Source organism: Argopecten irradians, chromosome 1 (assembly GCF_041381155.1).
Source record: "Argopecten irradians isolate NY chromosome 1, Ai_NY, whole genome shotgun sequence".
NCBI lineage: Eukaryota > Metazoa > Mollusca > Bivalvia > Pectinida > Pectinidae > Argopecten > Argopecten irradians.
The window spans coordinates 707,523-728,619 of NC_091134.1; the positions used below are offsets into that span (position 1 = coordinate 707,523).

A 21,097-nucleotide genomic window follows, 5' to 3' on the forward strand; every position below is an offset into this window, starting at 1 on the left:
GTTTGACATTTTTATACACTTAAATCGATAGCACGAGTCTGATTAAGGCAGTTATTGACTATTTACCCACTGTCACTTGTCACGCGTCACGCAACACTAACTCTGCCATGAAATTCCCATACACTCGCTGTAATGTACGGACAGCCAATACCACTAGAGGAAGCCAACAGGTGTGTCGGCCAGGTAACGAACTGGGGCATGCCACCAGTGTCATCAGCGTCTCGCCCGACCGACTTGAGGACCCGTGACACTTAAGGTGTTTTAATTTGCATCTGATGCACGAGGCCTGATCCCTTTTAAGTTATTCAGGTGGGCGACTTTCACGTGTCAGTGTCACGCATGTCGTTAGCAAGAGCGTACATCGGTCAGATTTCTGACTGCGTGTCACCTCGAAAAGTCGCTCTAACGGAATCTGTAAAAGTCTGACAGCGTGCACCTTCCGACGCTTGATTTAAATTGCGATACCTGGTGTATGTCATATCAGTATTACATCTGTCTCTTTTGTGTTCATCAGTTTCTATTTATATACATGTTGTTAGAAGTTTTAGACAAGTCTGGGCAAGTAAAACTATAAATATACATATCGTAAGCTTCAATTTTCATCGTAAATACAAAAATAGTAAATATGTTTTTAACTTTAAAACACTTGAACCTCGTATATTATCGAAATATTAATATTAAATAAGCTCTGTACATGTGTATGTGGAGTGGATGGAAAGCGAAATTTCATTTCTCGAAAGGTGATATAATACCATGCATATCAATTATGCTAAACCACTTACGCATCCTTAATAAAAAAATAGAACTCGAAACAAAACCGAAACCAATTGTGTTATTTTTAATTCATTAAGACAACATTTCTGAAACATCATATTATAGCATGTAATGACCACAACCACCTTACTTGTTCCATTGTACATCAGCCACACGTACAGAACACCAATAATCTTATTTAAAGGAACACATCTTATACAGACAAAATTAACTCGCAACTTGAGCTATAATTGCGACAGTTCTCGCCATATTCTGATTTACAATCACCCGAAAATTTTCAAATTAACGTTCAGTCGTACCCAATGGACGCCACAGTTAGACGGTTGTAGCAGGTCACAATTACTTTCGACTGGATCGTAGAGCACGTGCGTGACTTTACACATGTGCTTATTACCTCTAGGGTACAGTAAATCTCCGCTTGATTATACTTTAAATGGTTTTAATGAATCGAAACGATTCATTTGAAACATACTTACTAACTAACACGAAGGATGCAAATAATTAATTTCTGTATAGAAGAACGGCAGCATTCAAACTGGCCCGTTCGCGTGCAGTCTTCAGAAAATGTTTCCTTGTCCTTTAATCAAATTAGAAGGCATCTAGTTTATCGAATGACAAGGTATAGGCATAAAAATAAATTCTTTCAAGACAAGTTAAAGAAAATGGCATTTCCTATTAGAGTAATAAGTAAGACGACTTCGGCTATGAGACTGGATATATTTGATTAAAATATAATTAAATCGCATTTCTCAAATAATGTCATGTTTCCAATTACCGTTGGTTTTGACTTTCCAGTTAAAAGTTCAATGACATTGTCACCTTAAATACCAAATACAAATAACGGTATGACAGGCATTTCCATTGCAACCCGTAATGCAATTGAATATTCGCTCTGGAAAAAATCCAAACACCTGTATAAGTAGAGAACCACAAAAGAGTCAGTATAAGTTATCAAACTACACCAAGTGTGGTCAACACACAACAGCAGCCATGTGGCGGGGCATATAATTGTGGACAATTATTTCGTGTGTCGTTGAATTGTCCATATCAAATCTCCATATCCACAACCACAGTTAAATACATCAGCAAACATTTGATGTTAAGAAACCTGTAAACACGGGATGTTTGAGGCTAATCAACAGATGTTAAATGTTTTATAATCCCTTTTCAGATACAACAGTGCGCGTGACTCTCCAGCCAGGGACTCGCTTATAAGGTTGTATCGGACGTATGGTTCGAAGTAGTATCAATTCTGAAATTCATTCTACGTGCATGCAATTTGGGTGATCAGAAAAGATTATCTAATGTATTGTGTACCAATATTCGTTTTTACGAATACTATGCAAGCTATTCTGCATATATTTTCATATGATAGATTTTATGAAGATATACAGTCTATACAAGATATCTATCTTCATCAATCTTACATATAAAACGTCACTTTATGGAAATATATTTATATAGGCAAATGAACTTTAACGAAATTAGTTCCTGCAACCTTTATTGATTTATATTTAGTACAGTAATACGTTATTTGGAACTTTACAAAATAATATTTTGGCCCCCTCGATACATTTTTTACGAATCAAATATAAACTACTTAAAACATTCAGTCTAACTACATCAGCAATGGAATTAATGTAAACCCTTAGTAGGATAGATATACTATTGGGAGTGGTATATTAAAAATCAACTGATAAACTGTTTGGTGGGTGAATTTTATCACCGATAACCTGACAATGCTATGTTGAAATTACAAAACGTGACAACTTTCGATCGCAAACAATATGTATATAATAATACTTAACCGTTATAATGGAAACATTAGACAGAAGGCAGATCGTGACTGGTCACACCATGTCGGGATCAGTGGACAACTGATACTGATATATGGGACAGCCTGGGTCTGTATCTTGTCAGATTGTTTGTGAGGAAGAATACCACCAGGATTGGTGAAATATGCTTCCTCTTATTTCAATCTGCTAACATTTTACGACCTGTCTGTGCTCACAGAGAAGAAACAGAAACAGGTTGGCGGTGACTCCGTGGCCTTGATTTTCTACTGCAGGGGTTACACAATTTTAAATTAAAGCTACTATTGGGATTCTTGTTGCATTTATCATTTTCGTCATAACACCAGTGCTTTTTGATTGGTTAATTGAAATAACATGCCTATCAAAAGGTTCATAATAAAAAGGATAGAAAAATTAAAAAGTACATTAAACTATTCTTTTCGTGACTCAATTGCCTAACCGTACAACTTTTTTGTCGTTGATTTACATAATTATAATGTTTTGAAACTAGCCATTCTGCAGTCGTAATGGTAGCGTTCGAAAGCTCGTTGAATAATAATATCAATATAACATACTTAGATAATAAATATACCACATAATACACCACCGGACTCACACGTAGGAAACATTAAATAAGTTTATACATTCATGGTTATTGGTTTATTCCCTTTCTCATACACTTATCTGTTATACTATGAATACAAAATAGAATACAGTAATTCGATTATACGAATTGAAAGATGACTAGATACTTATATATTACTTGCACCGTACGTCTCGTTTTAGTAATAATGCATTTAAAGTGAAATGGATTTCTGAACAAAGATATTTATTGTAGCGGCTATTAGGTCAATAGATGCATCATGGATCTTCTATTTCCCATCATAACACCCCACAGGCGTCAGAACCACTACTCTACATAAGGCGTTCCGTTTCGCTTCAGATCTCGCCTGAGTGATCACAACAAACTCTCGGCGTGAGAACCACAACGTTTCCTTTCAAATCGCAATTTAATCAAACATATAATACTTAATGTTCCAGGCAATCTCGAGAAATGATGCAGTAAATATAATAGATTATATCTTTTATTTATTTGTTACATTTAGTTTTTATAAGACATACATTTTTTTTTCATTTCTTTGCTCTTATCTATTCGTGCGGTGCTTTTCAGAAAATTTCTATAAAATATAGAACAGCTTTATGTACCGCAGGGTTTGTAATTTACAGTATCAAGTGTAACTATTGTATGAACAGTATATTTGTAAATTGATTTATTTCTTATTTAAAATCAATAAGAGTCGCCTCCAAAACATACCAAATAAATCATAAAAAGGCTTCAGGTAAAAAAAAAATTTCAACAAAGTCAATCTGAACCATTTTAGTCATATACGCATTGGATAGGACAAAATAGCGAAAATATAGTGTTTTTTTCATGTCGAATTCTTATGAAGCATGTATACGGTTCAGAGACGACCTTGGTAGGAAGACATCGCAACCAGAAAAGTTAAAATTCAAATTAAAAATCAATTATAAATCAAACAGTTAGTTGCATTTATCTTTTATGGCAATTAATATCAGCTATCGAATTACATATAAACAAGGGTCAGTATCGCTTAATTTACCCAGTATTTATCTATACACAGTTGCGATGATCAATTAATATCCATTCCATTTTGAGCTGTCCAACGTGTGCTTTAACGCCAAAATAACACTTTCTTTATATGAATAGGGCTAATATTAAATATGATCATATGTCAAACACATTGGAGCATACAATTCAAACTATATGTGTTAAATGTTAAGCTCTTACCACATCGGTTATCCTTGTAACACGTTACTTTTTCAAAGTTAATTATCCTGTAAAAGTAAAATTGCCGAATGAATTTGCGACCCGCATTTTGGTCATATTCTTACAGCAAATTGTACTGAATAAATGAAAAGATATATGAAAAAATATTCAGCAAATCTTGCAGCCATTGGCCAATCATCACCAGCTACCGAAAGCATTAATGTTCCTCAGAGAATAGGTCGCTGTCGAGGTGTTCGTTTCCTATTCTTTCCAATGCTTGTGAAGTACGCGCACGTCTGCACTTGATCCTTACTACTTTTTAATTTCCTTCAAAGTCTATTTCCTTTGAAGAAGTTTTCTTTTCTGTAAACTTGTGTAAATGCATTTATTTAACCGGACTAACATTCAGGCAATATTGCATTATATTGACAATATGTTTTTAATAAACGGTCATGTAGAACACTTACATCTGGATAATAATAATATAGGAAACAGTTTGTCAATCTAAAATTCAAGCGTATTGCAGTTGCATGCAAACGAAATTATATTTAATATGTAGCACAATAGCAAGTCATTGAACTTATCTTTTTAGGTACCGAAAGTGAACTTTGAAGTCAATTTTCGTGCTTAAGTGATGAATTGCATTATGATGTGTCAGGTAAAATAATAAAATTAATCCAAACTCATTAACTCAATTTCGAGTTATCGAAGTCTTTGTTTACTTTTATGTCTAGAGAAAAGTTTCGTTTTGCGATGAACTTAATACTTAAAGATGCTCCACCGCCGACAGACCATAAATGATACTCATCATTTTAACTGCAATTGGTGTTTAATCGTGTATACTTTATATATGTCTGATTAACATAAGCAATAATATGAAATAATTTGTTTCGCTTTTGGTGCATGCGCAGTCAGAACTTCATTCTATATAGAACACAGTGGCAAGGAATTTTTTTGGGTTGCAATAAATTATTTCTAATATTTTTATTTTAAAGTAAAATTAGAAGCTCAAACTTTCCAATGGGGGTAATGGTGTAAAGTAAGTATCTTTTGTAACTGAAGGAAAATACTAATCGTCTGCTTCTGCTTTTGATAGTGAAAAAATCCCATTTGTCAGCGGTGGAGCACCTTTAAAGATGCTACACTGCCGACAGAGCATAAATGATGTTCATCATTTGAAAAATAATTGGTGTTTAATCGTGTATGTATATATCTAATTAACGCAAAACATAATATAAAATAATTTATTTTGCCTTTAGTGCATGCGCAATTAGTACTTCTTTCCATATAGGATATAGTGCCGCGGATGTTTTCGGGATGCAATTGATTTTTTTTTCTTTTTATATTTTTAACTTGAAGTAAAAAAGAAGTTAAAACTTTTCAATGGTGGTAATGGTGTAAAGTAAGTAACTTTTGTAACTGTAAAAACACTAAATCGTCTGGTCCCGTGTTTGAAAGTGAAAAAAACCCACATTTGTCAGCGGTGGAACATCTTTAACGGATAAGATTTTAACAAAAAGAGCAAAACATTTACCAATAGGGTGTTAATTACTTCCAGTGTTTATTGACAGTTGTTACGACGTAGTACAAGAGAACATCAGAACCCTATATTCCCATACTATATATCTACTATAAAACTAATTTATTGCTGTAGATGATGTGAACGATTTTTAATATCGGGACATTAAAAGCAGATGTTATTTTGTATGAAGTGTGAGTGATAATTTCTTATGTAGATGTAAGGTGATCTGTGTGGTCACGGCTCGCTGATCACACCACAGAGAGCGTGAGAAAGTTAGCTTTCCTCCTTATCTACTATATACATAATCATATAAAGTTTAATGTTGCGAAACACCTTTGTATCCGTAATGCTAATCTGTGTTTGTGTGAAGTGTGGCAGTGAGAATCTACTTCATATATGAAAAATGGCAAAATATTTGATGTTTGATAATTTCTACCAAAAAGGTCATTGTTTTACTGTAGCAGTAACAGGTAAATTGAGTGTCACGTCACTAGTAGTATACACATACTTATAACTGTCTTTCTTCCGGTTGCACTATGTAAATATTAACTACGTTTATAAAGTAAACTATTTAGTCTGGTTTTGTATTTATTTGCCTTCAGTTGAAATGATGTTAGATACGTTTGGCGTGTCTCCCTGAAAGTACTAGATAGTGTTTATTGATGGGACTACTTACCCTCGGTATAGTGCTATCCCACTATAACAGGCCACCAGAGACAGCGATCAGCACACCCCGCTTGGTCACATTTTCCCTATCCTTCTAAAGTAATTCAATAATAATAGCTAAATCAAGATAGACATTGAAATAAGATGAGATAGGGTAAACAAAATACAAGATCATTGGACAACATGTATCCTGATGAACCAGTAAAGAATTAATACAGTTACAAAACATCGATATTGATCATTAGGACTATTATATCAACCATTATATATAAACCGGATCTAGTAAATTCTACAATGCAAAATATCGTCACTTTGAATAGGTAGAACGTAACTGTTCTACCACAAAAATCACCTATTTATAATTACCTAACAAACAATTCGTACTAATTTACACATAATAACTTAACCAATCACAGATGTATTTTGCATACAGTAAATGGAAACTTTTGCGCAATCTTATATCAGTGTAAAACATCCTTTTTACGTTCTTGATGTGTATGTTAATTGTTTTCCTAATTATCGTTTTTCGTTGTACTGTTTCCGGTAATGAATTTTATTTCCTATGCTGTTTATGTTGAGTATGTATGTGATGAGGAGTACGCCGATATATAATTATTAGACTGATGATAAACGTTTCCTTGTTAAGCAAGTATTGTTTTTTTTCTTCGAAATTTAGTGGTGTAATACACCTTAGGTTATTAATCATCAACACCTTATGTGTATATAGTCCATATTAGTGATATTAGCCTGTATGTATATTAATTGATACAATGTCGTAAGCTATATATATACACCTACACACGTAGATATGACAATGTCTCGTGCGGTGCGGAAGCAGATGTTAATACAGGATAGTTCTTTTAAACTTTGACCTATGGCGGTTGGTATCACTTTTAAACATTCAACTAAATCACATTCTTTTTCTGTCCTCTGGAGGTATTTTCCCACGAGCTGGTACAATAGATGACATTCCTGCACACATAAGGCCAGGTTAGCGATAAGGCCTTCATGAGACATTTTATAGACTCTTTGTGAATCCGGCTGCTTATCGCTCTCCGTGTTTACATAGTCATTCAACCATTTAGACGTACCAAAGTGGGCGGGGTTTTCCCACACTTTCACAAAACCAGCAGATAATCACAGCGGCACGTGGACCTATTTAGTTAACAAATGGCAAACATTTTGATTGACAGCCACGCAACGTGACAGTTCTAACCACCTGCCGGAGACCAATGGAATGTTCGCAGCCACGAGACTAAGCGCGCCGATATGGCTATCCTATAATCTGATTGGCTGCGTGTACTGGAATGAAGTAGAGGCGTGTTTTCATTGGTCGAGTGTGACGGATTTTTACCGTGGGAAAGGGCAACAAACATGCCATTAGATCTGATATGGGAGTATATATCAGAGTGTAGGCTGAAGGTAGAGCATTTAAAATTTTATCTTCGTACCGTACGCACCTCGGATTAACAGTGATATCAAACAACAACATGTCCGTACAAAGTATGGAGTGTGGTCATACCACAAAAGAAAAGAAAGCATCACTTAGAAAGGTAAGTTATAAATAGATTTATTTATACATAATATATTAATAAAAAATTATTTAATTCTGCAGTTTTTCTATTTCTATGAAACAAATTATAATGTTTGTTATTTTGACTATTTACAGAGTAACAAGCCAATCATGGAAAAGAAAAGGAGGGCCCGTATTAACAGTTGTCTGTCCCAGCTGAAGACTTTGGTGCTGGAAGCTATGAGAAAAGATGTAAGTTTCATCATGTACGTCATAATGATATTGTAGTTTTGGCTCGGGGCAAAAATCATGTAATATGATATACGTATTAATAGTCTCGTGCTTCGTCATAGTGCATCGGGATTAGTGGACTAAGGGACGGGCCACAGGGGTTAGATATATCGATTGATCATTAATCATGGTAATCGATATCTTACCTATCTTTCAACAGGTAATTTATCTACACTCGCAACTCAATTTATACATATAAGATAAGTTAATGTTAAAGTCCAAAGTATTATGTGAGCGAACTTAATAATATTAATCTTATATTATATTGGATGAGTTAGCGCTATCGTAAACATATGACAATTCACGCTTCAATGAACATCAGAGAGACGTCACGATAGATGTACAGGTGATATATATAACCGTTAGAGTGTTAAGGGTGGTGGATTTGAAATTGGCGAACAAAGAACAACAAGTTTGAGTCGGATGAATCCGTTGATGACTGCTGGCACATTAACATACAGATGGCCAGATTTTAAATCTTCACTGATGTACGATGATGTAATTGTTAATCAAGTCTACTGTTACATCCTGACACCTGTGGTGTTTACCTGTGTTTATAGTTAAAATGATTACTTATGTCAATTTATTTGGTATTTTTCAGAGTTCACAATACTCTAAACTGGAGAAAGCTGATATTTTGGAGATGACTGTGAAACACCTGAGGAATTTACAGAGGCAGCAGATGTCCACCGCTCTAGCCTCAGACCCCAATGTTGTGTCAAAATACCGCGCGGGATTTAAAGAATGTGCGGGAGAAGTGGTGAAATACCTAAACACATCTCAGAATGTGAATGACGATATGCGTTCTCGTATCATGACCCACCTGTCTGGTGTGGTGCCATCAGTACCTAACCATCCCCAAACTCAGCAGCAGCAGCACCTAACACCTGTACAGCTAGCACCTGTGTCTCAGCCAAATCACCCTCAGCGTCAGAGTATGGAGCCACTTAGTGTTCAAATCCCTACTCAGCAACACTCTCAGAACAATAGCAGTAACACAGGCAGCTTTAACCTAGCATCTTCTGCTGAGAACATGTGTCTTCTTAGGCCCGGAATTGTATCACAACAACAAACAAACCAACAACATGTTTTAAATCAATCTTCTCCAACATTCGTGAACATTGCTACTCCAGTGTGCTCGGACAATAAAACACAAATTTCCGGATCTTTCCAAATTCTTCCCGGAAACGTTTATAATGGACCAGTGGCGGTGTATGTTGGTCCCGTTAATGACAATCAGACCTCGCCGTCAACCACAGCTCTGCCAGTGTTCACTGTACAGGTCCCCTCACAACAGCCTAACGCGTCATCGCCAACAAAAAACAAGGAAAACGTGTACTCAAAGGCCAACCAGGACTATACCATTATGTCAAAACAGGAACAATTATTAAACATGAGCCATATGGATTGCCATGACTCTAACGTGTACAATGACCGGCTATGGAGGCCGTGGTGAACCAATGTTGTGACTATATAATGACTAACTCAGGGCAAACCAAAGTGCTTCCAGACAGTGTGATTAAGAAGGGGCCAAAACAGAACTGGGCAGTTATCCCAGAACAGTGCTATTTTGTTATTAACTTGTTGATTTTTGAATTTTTTATTCCAATTATTAAATTTGTTATCAAATGGTTATCTGACTTATTTTATCTATTTGATCATACGTCTGTTTGGCGTTTGATGCTTGTCGTCCTGGGCCAAAGTTTCATCAATTAGGAAACTTAATGTCAGGGAATTTTGGAAATTCCCTAAGATAAAGAATCATTATAAAGATTCAATTAATAGAGATTTTTTTTAAAATTTCAGTAAATACTAAAATTGATGAAACTAAGAGCCATATAGAAAGCACGGACTGCATTACTGGTTACAACTACTGACTTACTACCATATCGCTATATAATGTAACACTATTCCTACACCGATGATGGCTACTTATTGACAAAACGACAAGTAAACTGGCACCATTAGCCGCAGAAAACAAATAATTTGAAACATATTAAAAAAAAAACAAGTATAGAGATAGAGTTATACTAGCAAAGAATATCGGTATATTTTTAAAGATCCAAATGCAAAACGTCTGCAACAAAATCTGAATTACTTTTCTCTTTGATATCGCATTATAGAAAAAAATACGACAGCAAATGACTAACATATGTTCAAGTATATACCAAGACTACACGTATATACGAGACTAATGACAGCAGTTATAAGGAATTGAATCTTAAGACGTTTAGTAAATTGTAAATGCAATGATAACGAAGAATGCCACTATCTGAACGTCCCAAGACAAGCGGCGTGGTCAGATGTCATATTTGTAAAGATATAGACTGATGCTCTACAAGTCAAGGAAAAGAACTATTATTCACCCTGAATGTCAAATGTTTCAGGAACTACAAAACGTTGAGGTGAGCAAACCTTAAACATGACAAATCATCATGGATAGAGCGTCCTATTCTATAGTTTATACATTCGAAACAAAACAAAATATGCTGTATAGGTAGAATCGCAGTACTAAAAGATAAACACACATAAGACAGTCGATGTTTCATAAAATGAATATTTATTTGTTTTAATAAAAATGAAGTCAAAATTTTGTTTTAAAGTAAAGGTATGTATCCATAGAGATAAGCATGATATTTGTATTAGCAAACAGAATCGCAACAAGTCTGACAAATCCTCTCGATATTTTCCTCAATTCCAAGAAAAAATACACTTGTACATTTTTCATTTGGGTATGAGTAATTCGTGTTATGTCTTCTTGAAAAGCAACAAGTTTGGATATTGAGGCATGCGTTGTCGTCCTCTATCACTCGTTATATTGAATAGATACAGGTTAACACTATGTAAACGTCTCCCAAGTTCTCGGATATTGAATCTAATTCGCTCGGTGATACAACACCAAGTCCGAAGCTCGTGACCAATTATGCTGATTTTAATTTTAAGGTGGTGTTCCTGATAAACAGATTGATAGCATTAAAACCAGGATGTATACCCGCGACATCGCAATTACGTAGTTGATGCGTGTCGGTACCTTTTTACAAGTAAACAACCCAACTAATGCGTGCGTACCCAAATGGAATCAAGATTGTTTTTATAAAACACACGTGGCTCAAGCTCTATGTACTTCTGTCCACATATATCTTGACAATCATACACCAATTTGAGATGGCTAATGAATGCTAATCATTTAACGCAATACATAACCTTAGATTTCATGCTTTTTATCAGTGTTTTACTGCGATAGACGACTATCAGATCGGGGTGTAATTGAATAATCAAGTTTCTCTTAACATCATACACAGCAGCTTGCCACTGACGTGTATACATGACTGATTTAAATCAATTCGTCTGTAGATTTGCAAAAGTGTATCGAATGGTTCTGGGTCAAAAACAGGCTTCTTTCCCACGACATCGGCTGGTCACGTGGTTGTTAGGAAAACTTGATCCCTGACCGCGTCTCGTGACGCAAGCGTGCCTGTGAGAGATACGTTTACAACAGTTTCGTGGTGTACGCGGGCGGAACGGCGGGGTCAGAGATAAAAAAGGGAAAACGTGGGTTTCAGCTCGTGTGGTCGGGTCTAATTTCGGATTCTAGAGTCATTTAGTTGGTTATGGAATTTAATGATAATAAACCGTAACAAATAACAGTAACAGGTGTTTGGAGATTTGAGTAATATCCACAGTGGCCTAACATATTCACTAGTAACGGAATCAGGTCCACATTATCGACAGAAATGTAAGTCCAGAAGTAAAATAAAAACTAATTTCACATCTTCGCTATTAATAGGACGTTAATTTATTAAACAAACAAATCTTTCACTACTAACAGAATCAATGCCATGTGATCGTTGTCTTTTTCTGTTTTCTCCAGTATGGATTCCTAATTAAAGGGAGTTTTTATTCTTTCACTAGTAAATAAAGGGGAATAACTCCCACATGTGTGTAAGCTGAAATTAGAAACTATACATGTACATTGGAAATTGTTTTGCGAATAATTTGCCCTTTCAATGTTTTTTGATATAGACATTTTGTTTATGAAATGTCCTTTGTATGCCAACAACACGTATTTAACTTATTATAAAAGTATGATATTTCTAACTTATAACTCTCCATTGTATTGGGCATTTTAGTCTTGTTTCGGAATTAAACGTTATTTATATGTTTGGTTTGATTGTTTGATTAATTAACGTCCTATTAACAGCCAGGGTCATGTAAGGACGGCCTCCCATGTATGTGGTGTGTAGCGTGTGTGGAGTGCGAGGTGCGTGTTTTGGGAGACTGCGGTATGTTCGTGTTTTGTCTTCTTGTATAGTGGAACTCTTACCCTTTTTATAGTGCTATATAACTTAAGAATACTGCCGAACACAACAAACAACACATCCCGCCCGGTCACATTATACTAACAACGGGCGAACCAGTTGTTCCACTCCAATTATGCAGAGCGCTTAGCAGGAGCAGAAACTACCACTTTTATAGACTTTGGTGTGTCTCGGCCAGGTGACAAAACCCAGAGCCTTCCTCACAGGGGCGAACGCTCAACTCAAGCCAAAAGTGAGGCGATGCCAAGGGAGACATTAGGAAAGATTAAGTCACTTAGGATGAAGAAAAAGATAAGATCCCAAATTTAGTCGCCTTTTACGATCATGCAATAGGGGAAGCAGGTACAATTCTAACGCTCTACCTGCACGACTAGTTTGATTAATTAACGTCATGGTCATGTCAGGACGGCCTTCCATATATGCGGTGTGTAGTGTGAATGTAGTGCAAGGTGCGTGTTTTGGGAGATTGTGGTACATGTATATTCGTTTTTTGTTTTCTTGTAGTGCTATATCACTGAAGCATGCTGCCGAAGACACCAAGCCACACACTTCACTCGGTCACATTATACTGACAACGGGCGTACCACTTGATGTCGAGTTCAACCGAAAATCAAAAACGAGGCGGTGTCAAGGAAGATATTAGGGAAGATTTTGTTTGTTTGATTAATTAATGTCCTATTAAAGTGAATTAAGAAGAAGAGAAAAAGTTAAGATCGTTAATTTAGTTTCCCTTTTCTATCATGTAATAGAGATCCAATAGATGTACAATTCTAACGTCCTACCTGCAAGGCAATAAGATGGTGTGTTACCACATATTTTTGTATTTACGGCGACTAAATACCTAACATGTACGAATCATCCATATTATACGATAATCATTTAATTTAATTTTATTTTGCTAACCATCCTATCAACAGCTAAAGCCATTTAAGGAGAACAGTACGGTCTCTCATTTGTTATAAATAATTTGTACGACCAGTGTTTAAGAGTGTAAATTTCGACTGGTATATTCTTGGGGTCTCCCTTGTCTTGTAATAATGGAAGTCCATTGCTTGATATCGTTTAAAGGCGACTAATTACAGGATATTTTCTTTTCTATTCTTCAGAGGAGAAACTCCCTATTTTGTAGATTTGTTGGATTACAGTGTGTCCCGACTAGGAGACAGAACTCATACCCTTCTTAGGAGCAAAAGTGTGGCGGTGTCAAGGCAGATATTAAAGCAAGAAACTCAATTAGGAAGAATATAAAAGATTAGGTTTCAAATTTAGTCGCCATCAATAATTACATATAAGGCCCTACCAGAAAGGCAATCAAATGGATCTCATTATTCCTAAGATACAGAGCAGAACATCGAAGTCGGTCACCTAATTTAGTCTAAGAACGGGCGAACTATGCAAATTGATGCAATATTGCGTTTAACTAAAATATGAAATTTAGTCGCTTTGAGCATCACGCAATGGATACAACAGCTACATTTCATTTGTTCTTTATAACCTATGTCACAAGTTACCGCCAATTACTGGTCGAAAGTTTTCATCTTTTGTTCTTCTTCCTAACTTACTTTCTCCTTCCATGCGTCTCCCTTGACACCACCCACGTTTGACCTTCCTACTTAGCGCTCAGCATGAAGAGAGTTGGACGACTGATTAGCCTGTTGTCAGTGTAATGTAACCTGGTTGGGTTTGCTGCGTTGTGTCTTGCAGCATGCTTCAGTGATATAGCACTATAAAAAGACACCACATACACGGGAGACTGTCCTTACATAACACTAGCTGTTAATAAGACGTAATTATGATAAACCAAACCAAACCATTTCTCTTCAAAAATATTTTGTGGTTTTGATGAAAAGTCACTGTTTCTTAATATACAAGATAGTTATAATATAGACTTTGTAATTACTTTCTCGAAGTAACATCTCGTCTGACAGCACCACAAGTTTGGCTGGTGTGCAGGTAGGGTGTTAGAATTGTACCCGCTGCCCCTATTGCATGATCGTAAAAGGCGACTTAATTTAGGATCTTATCTTTTCTCTTCTTCCTAACTGTCTTTATCTTTCCTAATGCCTCCCTTGGCATCGCCTCATTTTTGGTCTTGAGTTGAGCGTTCGCCCGTATGAGGAAGGCTCTGGGTTCTGTCCCCTGGCCGAGACACACCAAAGTCTATAAAAGTGGTAGTTTCTTCTCCTGCTTAGCGCTCAGCATACAAGGAGTGAGACGACTGGTTCGCCCGTTGTCAGTATAATCTGACCGGGTGGGGTGTGTTGTTTGGTGTCTTCGGCGGCATGCTTCAGTGATATAGCACTATAAAAAGGGCAACAGTTCCACTATACAAGAAGACACAACACGAATATACCGCAGTCTCCCCAAACACGCACCTCGCACAACATACACGCAACACACGGGAGGCCGTCCTTACATGACCATAGCTGTTAATAGGACGATAATTAATCAAACAAACAAACAAACCAAACATTTTTCTTGACAGCGTCTCACTTTGGAGTTAAGAGTTAGGCCCTGTGAGGAAGCCTATCATTATGGGTTCTGTTGACTTGTCGAGACACATCAGAGTCTATAAAAGTGGAATTTCTGCTTCTGCGTTGCCGCTTGTCAGTATGTGACCGATAGGTGTGATAGTCGATGTCTTCAGCGAAATTTATCAGTGAGCACTACAAAAAGGGCAAAAGCTCCACGTTTATGAAGAGATACAACACGAATATACCAAAGTCTCCTACAGACATCCACACAGTAACACACAACACGCATTTATATTTTAAAATTACTACTACAAATACAAATTGATACCAGTTACAGGCTTGTTGCAGAACAGATACAATGTAGATGTTTATGGAACTATCAATAGTCCAGCGATAATGATAGAAAGTATACATGATATGTTTATAAATCTACATTGAGCACTGTTGGTAAATGTTTGCTTATAAAGAACATATTTCATGAGGCTTTTATAGATATTTATTATTTTACGGGAGGCCGTCCTTAAATGAGCCTGGCTGTTAATAGGACGTAAATATGATACACCATACCAAACCAAAATTATTTAAATATAATATAAGAATTATAAGTATACATTTGTTTTCAAATAAAAAAAATATTGTCGACTCGACTCTAGCTACCATTATCATTTCTACATATATTGAAAGGTATATGCGGAGTGAGAATATGTATGATATAAACTTGGCCAGAATTGTGAGGAGATATATACTCTTTTGTAACGAGCACTAATATTGGGAATAATTTTTATTCGTGACACGGCAGATTTGTATTCCGTATCAAACGTTGATATCATAGCCGACCTATCTGATTTCGGTTTTATATTACCATCACGTATCAAATTCCTATACTCTGGTATCTTCTCTTTGTTCAGGGTTGTCTAAGTAGTTCAAATATCAGTAGAACTGTGTCACTCGCGTGGCCCCCTGTGTTTCGCTCATGTAAACATGAATATTTTCTAAAGTACAAAGCTGACAAGTATGTACTTCATGTCGGCGACCTCGGCTTTTTTTCTGTATGGATGGTTAATCGTTAAATGACCTATACAGTGTGTTAATTAATCCTTATCAGACGTGCGTAGTTTTTTCTGACCGATATGGTATTTGCTCTGATAAAACTGTTTGTGATTTTGAATTGACTAATTTTATTTCGCATGGTCAATACTCTATTTCTATTGTTGGTACAAAACCAACTGTAACTTTATGAAATGAAGAGAAGTCTCTGAGACATAACTATATAAATAATTGGCAAAATACACATTTTAGAATAACAATTATAGATACAGACAGTATGAAAAGTTTTAGCTGCAATATTGTAGCTCAAAAGACTTTTTCACAGAAAATGGTGTCGTCTTTAGAGCTACAATTGGTGACTATTACTGCTAATGGAGCAAAGTAATGATAATGCAAACCATTATAAAACGTGTGTTTGCATTTTTATCGTACTTGTTTGATATCTCTTACCTACTAGACAATAAAACTGAACCACATAAAATATCAAATTCTCATCGAGGCATTATTTTTTTTTTACAAAATACATATGAAGGTCTTTCTGAGGGGAATTTATACGGCAAGTCCACAAATTGTGAATTTGACGTCTTGTGAGTGGTACGGTAGATATTAAGAATGGTACTTATGTTTGTTTTTGACAAAAATAATATGTAAATGAATGTATACGCACAAAATAATTGGAAACCTACAAAAAAGTATAGAAAACTATGCCCGAGTGATTTTCGGAGGCAGTGCTCCACTACGACACATAGGGACCAATTCGTACACGGCCGAAAGATATAGTAAGCCGGGTACGTATATTCGTTCTAGAAAAGTTTATACTCTCAAAGTATGTTGTCGATATGCTTATGACATTTATATATATTTATTACATTTTTCGCAGTGAAATATAAGTTTTAAGAGTGAATATAAAAGTGATATACTTCGCTCCAGTGAAAATATCAATTTTGATTTCGATATTTTCACTCGCTGTTGACCAATCGGAATGCAGCATTGACAGTGAAAATATAATTTTGATTGTTAAGTCATTAGTTTGTGCGTAAAAATGACGTCATACTTTTGTGTAGAATTATGACGTCATGCTCACCAAAAATGCGACGTAAAAATCGCAAGGGCAAATAGCTCTGTACGATACAATGGTGGAATAACCTTTGGTGGAACTAGTAGTGATGGTCCTCTGTAAATAGATGCAAGAATTGAACGTTTTCATATGTGGATATGGAGGATAGGGATATTCTACCAGAGGGTAACAAAATGTAGTAAAACCCGAGGCTCAACATTTTGTGATCCCAAGGGTAGAATTTCCCTATCCTTCATATCCACTTATGAAAGAGTATTTTTCTTTCATACATCGGTGTTTTATTGCAATTTTACAACTATAATATCCGGTCATTTTGAAATAATTCGAGGAAATCCACGACTTGAAGTCAATTTTCCATACATGAAAAATTAAGTGATATTTTCAACACAAATTCCGTTGTTTGCATCTTTTATAGTAAAACCATGCATATTTGTGAAAAAAAATGTTAAATTTTACCGAAGAAATAGAGATTTTGTTGACGCCGTGACGTTACGACGCTTTATTGCATGGGTAGCCATGTAATGCAGCCTCAAGCGACATGAGTGTATTGCCCTGGACCAGCCAGTATTTCATCAGAAGGTATGAAAGAAAATATAATATTCTTCACACTCGTGAAAAATATCGAAATTCACACCTCACTCGATAAAATATAACTTGATATTCATCAAGAAACAAAGAATATCCTCTATATATTTTGTTTGTTACTTATAATGTAACCAGTATGACAATGTGTTGTTCCGTTTGATAAATAAAAATATAGTGAGATTTAATGCCACCCGATTAACATACTTGATGTCGCGGTGACACAAAATTGTAAACGTAATAAAAGTAAGATTTGTTAATTCGGAACAGTTTAGGACTCAACAGTTTGTTTCTTTTAACGTCCTATGAACAGCCACGTTTATGTAAGATGACCTCCCATGTATGGAAACTGCAGTATATTCGTTTTTTGTCTTCTGGTGTAGTGGAACTCTTGCCTCTTTTATCATGCTCAGTATAAGGAACATTGCAGACACAATTATATATTAAAGTTATATGTGCCATAACTGGGCGAAAATGTTATCATGCTATTATTTTTTCAGTAAGTTATTGAAAACCATCAGGTTTGATGAATTGAAAATCTGTGAAATTCATTCAAAGGCACAGCCAAAATGTATGATGCCTTATAAACATTAAATGTGCAGTATGTTTTTTTGCATGTTTAGATTAAACCACTTTTGCAATATTGACAAAATGTATTTCGAGGTTTTAGTTGCCTGTGTAAAATTAAAACCAATGCATTGAATGGAATCGCAAAATGTTGGTAATTTTGGTAGTGAATAACATATAAAAGGCTTTGCCTGATTCGTTAGTATGAAATGTACGGCATATGTAACTTTAGGATAACAAAATCCATGCAGTGACAATCTTCGTTGAAATAGCACTGCAAAAAGGACAATAGTTCCACTATTACAAAAAACACGAATATACCGCATGCTTCCCAAAGACATTCACAAATTTCACACATGGTAAACTAAAGAACCAAATTCAGTTGAATTTTTTTTAATTGTTCAAGTTCTACAGATTATGGATGATTTTTATAAGTTGTACATGTTGTATAACTTTGTTATATCCTAATTCTCTAAAACGTATCGTATATGATTGTTGAGAAAGTGACTCAAAATCAATATCAGTATACAAAGCGCGTTTTAATTCAAAATGATCCAACGAGCAGATATATATTTAGAACAATGTAGGTAAATGTCATTATAGTAGATGTACTCCGTTTGGCCAGGGTAATCGCTATTGTAAAGTTGTGTCCATTTTATCTACTACCATCCTTAACGTCAATATGTTTAGGAAATGCAAATGTATGCGTTTGTATAAAGTTATTTATATATAGAAATTGAAATGAAAAAAGAAAGTTCGGTAATGTTTCTGGCACTTCTAGTTTTCCACCAAACTTTGTGACAAAAAGTGATACATAAAGTTTTTTTATAGGAGTATTGTTACTCTTCAACCCTATTCTACGTGAATGTACACATTATGTTATAATGCGAATAGTATTAATCTTTCCAAATTAATAGAAACACTTCAATTATTAAACGATCAAGTCATTTCCATTATTACGGAATGGTTAATACAATTTGTTTGTGGTATTGCCAACAAATGAAAATAATTTGGAACTGAACGAGAACACTTAAGGATTGGAGATGATCGAATTGCGATTCTCAGGTACAAAACTTTTGTTATCCTTGTCCAGGGATTACAACGGTCAAGTTGCATCCCATTGTTGGGTTAGTAGACGACTTTGTGTACACGGAGCCGTGCACGTGACAAATTAATTCGCGTAAGAGGCGAGTAAACATTGGACGCCTGTCTAACACTACTTCCTTTGAAAGCTCACATCCGGAATGTAAATAGAATTTCTGGTCAGAATGCCCATCAAATATTTGAAGATAAATAAGGAAAGATAATTGGTATGACTATAATGGAAACTAAAATATCAAGTTTGAAAGATCGTGCATTGAGTTTACATGTGAAAAGTTAATACATGTCGAAAGTCAATCGCTCTCGTGGAAGTGAATGTCATCGGAGTGTCACTCTCTTACTATACACTGGTATGGGGAACAGCTTTGAAAAATGTACAACAAGGGTTGCCCACAATAGGAAGATGTCCTCACACGGTAATTGTGTTTGCTTTGGCGGGGTAAAGAAACAGACTTATAAAAGACGAGTGCAATTATAATCTAACATCGTTAGCCAGCCATCTAATGCCTGAAATGAAAAATAAATATTGGTAGGAATTTGTGTTTATATTTTAACTATAAAGCTTGGTGGGTTCCTTAACATATGCTTCCCCCTATTTGTTAAAAAGATGGGTTCACGCATCCGAAAACAACAGCTTCCTTGTCAAACTGGGGTCAAATGTGTCACAGAAATAGATTAAACATACTCAAACCATGGTATTACATGTAATGTATTTCAGCATATATTAAGCGAACGCCTTATGACATCTTTTAGCATATTAAAATCGTTGGTACATACTAGATATTCCAGTTTCAAACGGACGTTTTTTGTGAAGCGACGTTCCGTTGTGCGGAGCGATGGGAGGTATACACCTATACATTTTGATATGTATAAGTTTCACACTTTACGATGTTCTACAGACACAGCTAATGAATATTACCTGAGATAATTGTTTTATATGTGCTGTAATCATCATAGTCACGAAACAAGAAGAGCTTTTGATATGCTATCAGTGTTATAATTCACCTTCAAAAGTTACCAACTATAAATACTCGTAAAGGATAATATGTATTATATGCTCTCATAAAAGATGTCTAATGGGATACAAGGATGGAGATAAGAAGAAACAATGTGGTGTCCTGAACCTGATCAATATGAACGGCAAGAAAAAGGCCGAAACGTAATTAATTCGAAATACGTGTACAGTACATTTAAGCATTGGTTGTCATACTTTTGACATGCAATGGTGTGTAACATACATTGGATGTTCTAGCATAGCCAAAGGTGCGCGTTAGTGCACCATGATAGATATACTAGAACACCAAATGTATTTTACACACCAATGCATGTCAGAAATATGACAACCAATGCTTATATTTACATTTATATAGCAATTCCCTTTATAAAAAGAAAAGGGGTTAAAAATAAAGGATGAAAATAAGTTATACGTTTGTATAGTGAAAAATAGTGATCAGCCAACTATTTGGCGGGAAAGAGTTGAGTTCTTGCAACTTCCGATAGTTTCGGCTGCATGCTTCAGTGTTATACAACTATAAAAAGGGCTAGAGTTCCGCTAGGCAAGAACATACAACACGAATATAC

General features: G+C 35.6%; 1 protein-coding gene across 1 annotated transcript; it reads left to right on the forward strand.

Annotated features, from left to right (window-relative positions):
• The first annotated feature begins 7,917 nt into the window (after positions 1–7,917).
• On the forward strand, positions 7,918–9,981 carry LOC138314441 (protein deadpan-like). The gene is made up of 3 exons (XM_069254774.1): positions 7,918–8,097; positions 8,214–8,309; positions 8,950–9,981. Exons 1-3 carry the CDS (start codon positions 8,035–8,037, stop codon positions 9,802–9,804), a joined length of 1,014 nt encoding a protein of 337 aa, XP_069110875.1. The 5' UTR covers positions 7,918–8,034; the 3' UTR covers positions 9,805–9,981.
• Positions 9,982–21,097: the final 11,116 nt, after the last annotated feature.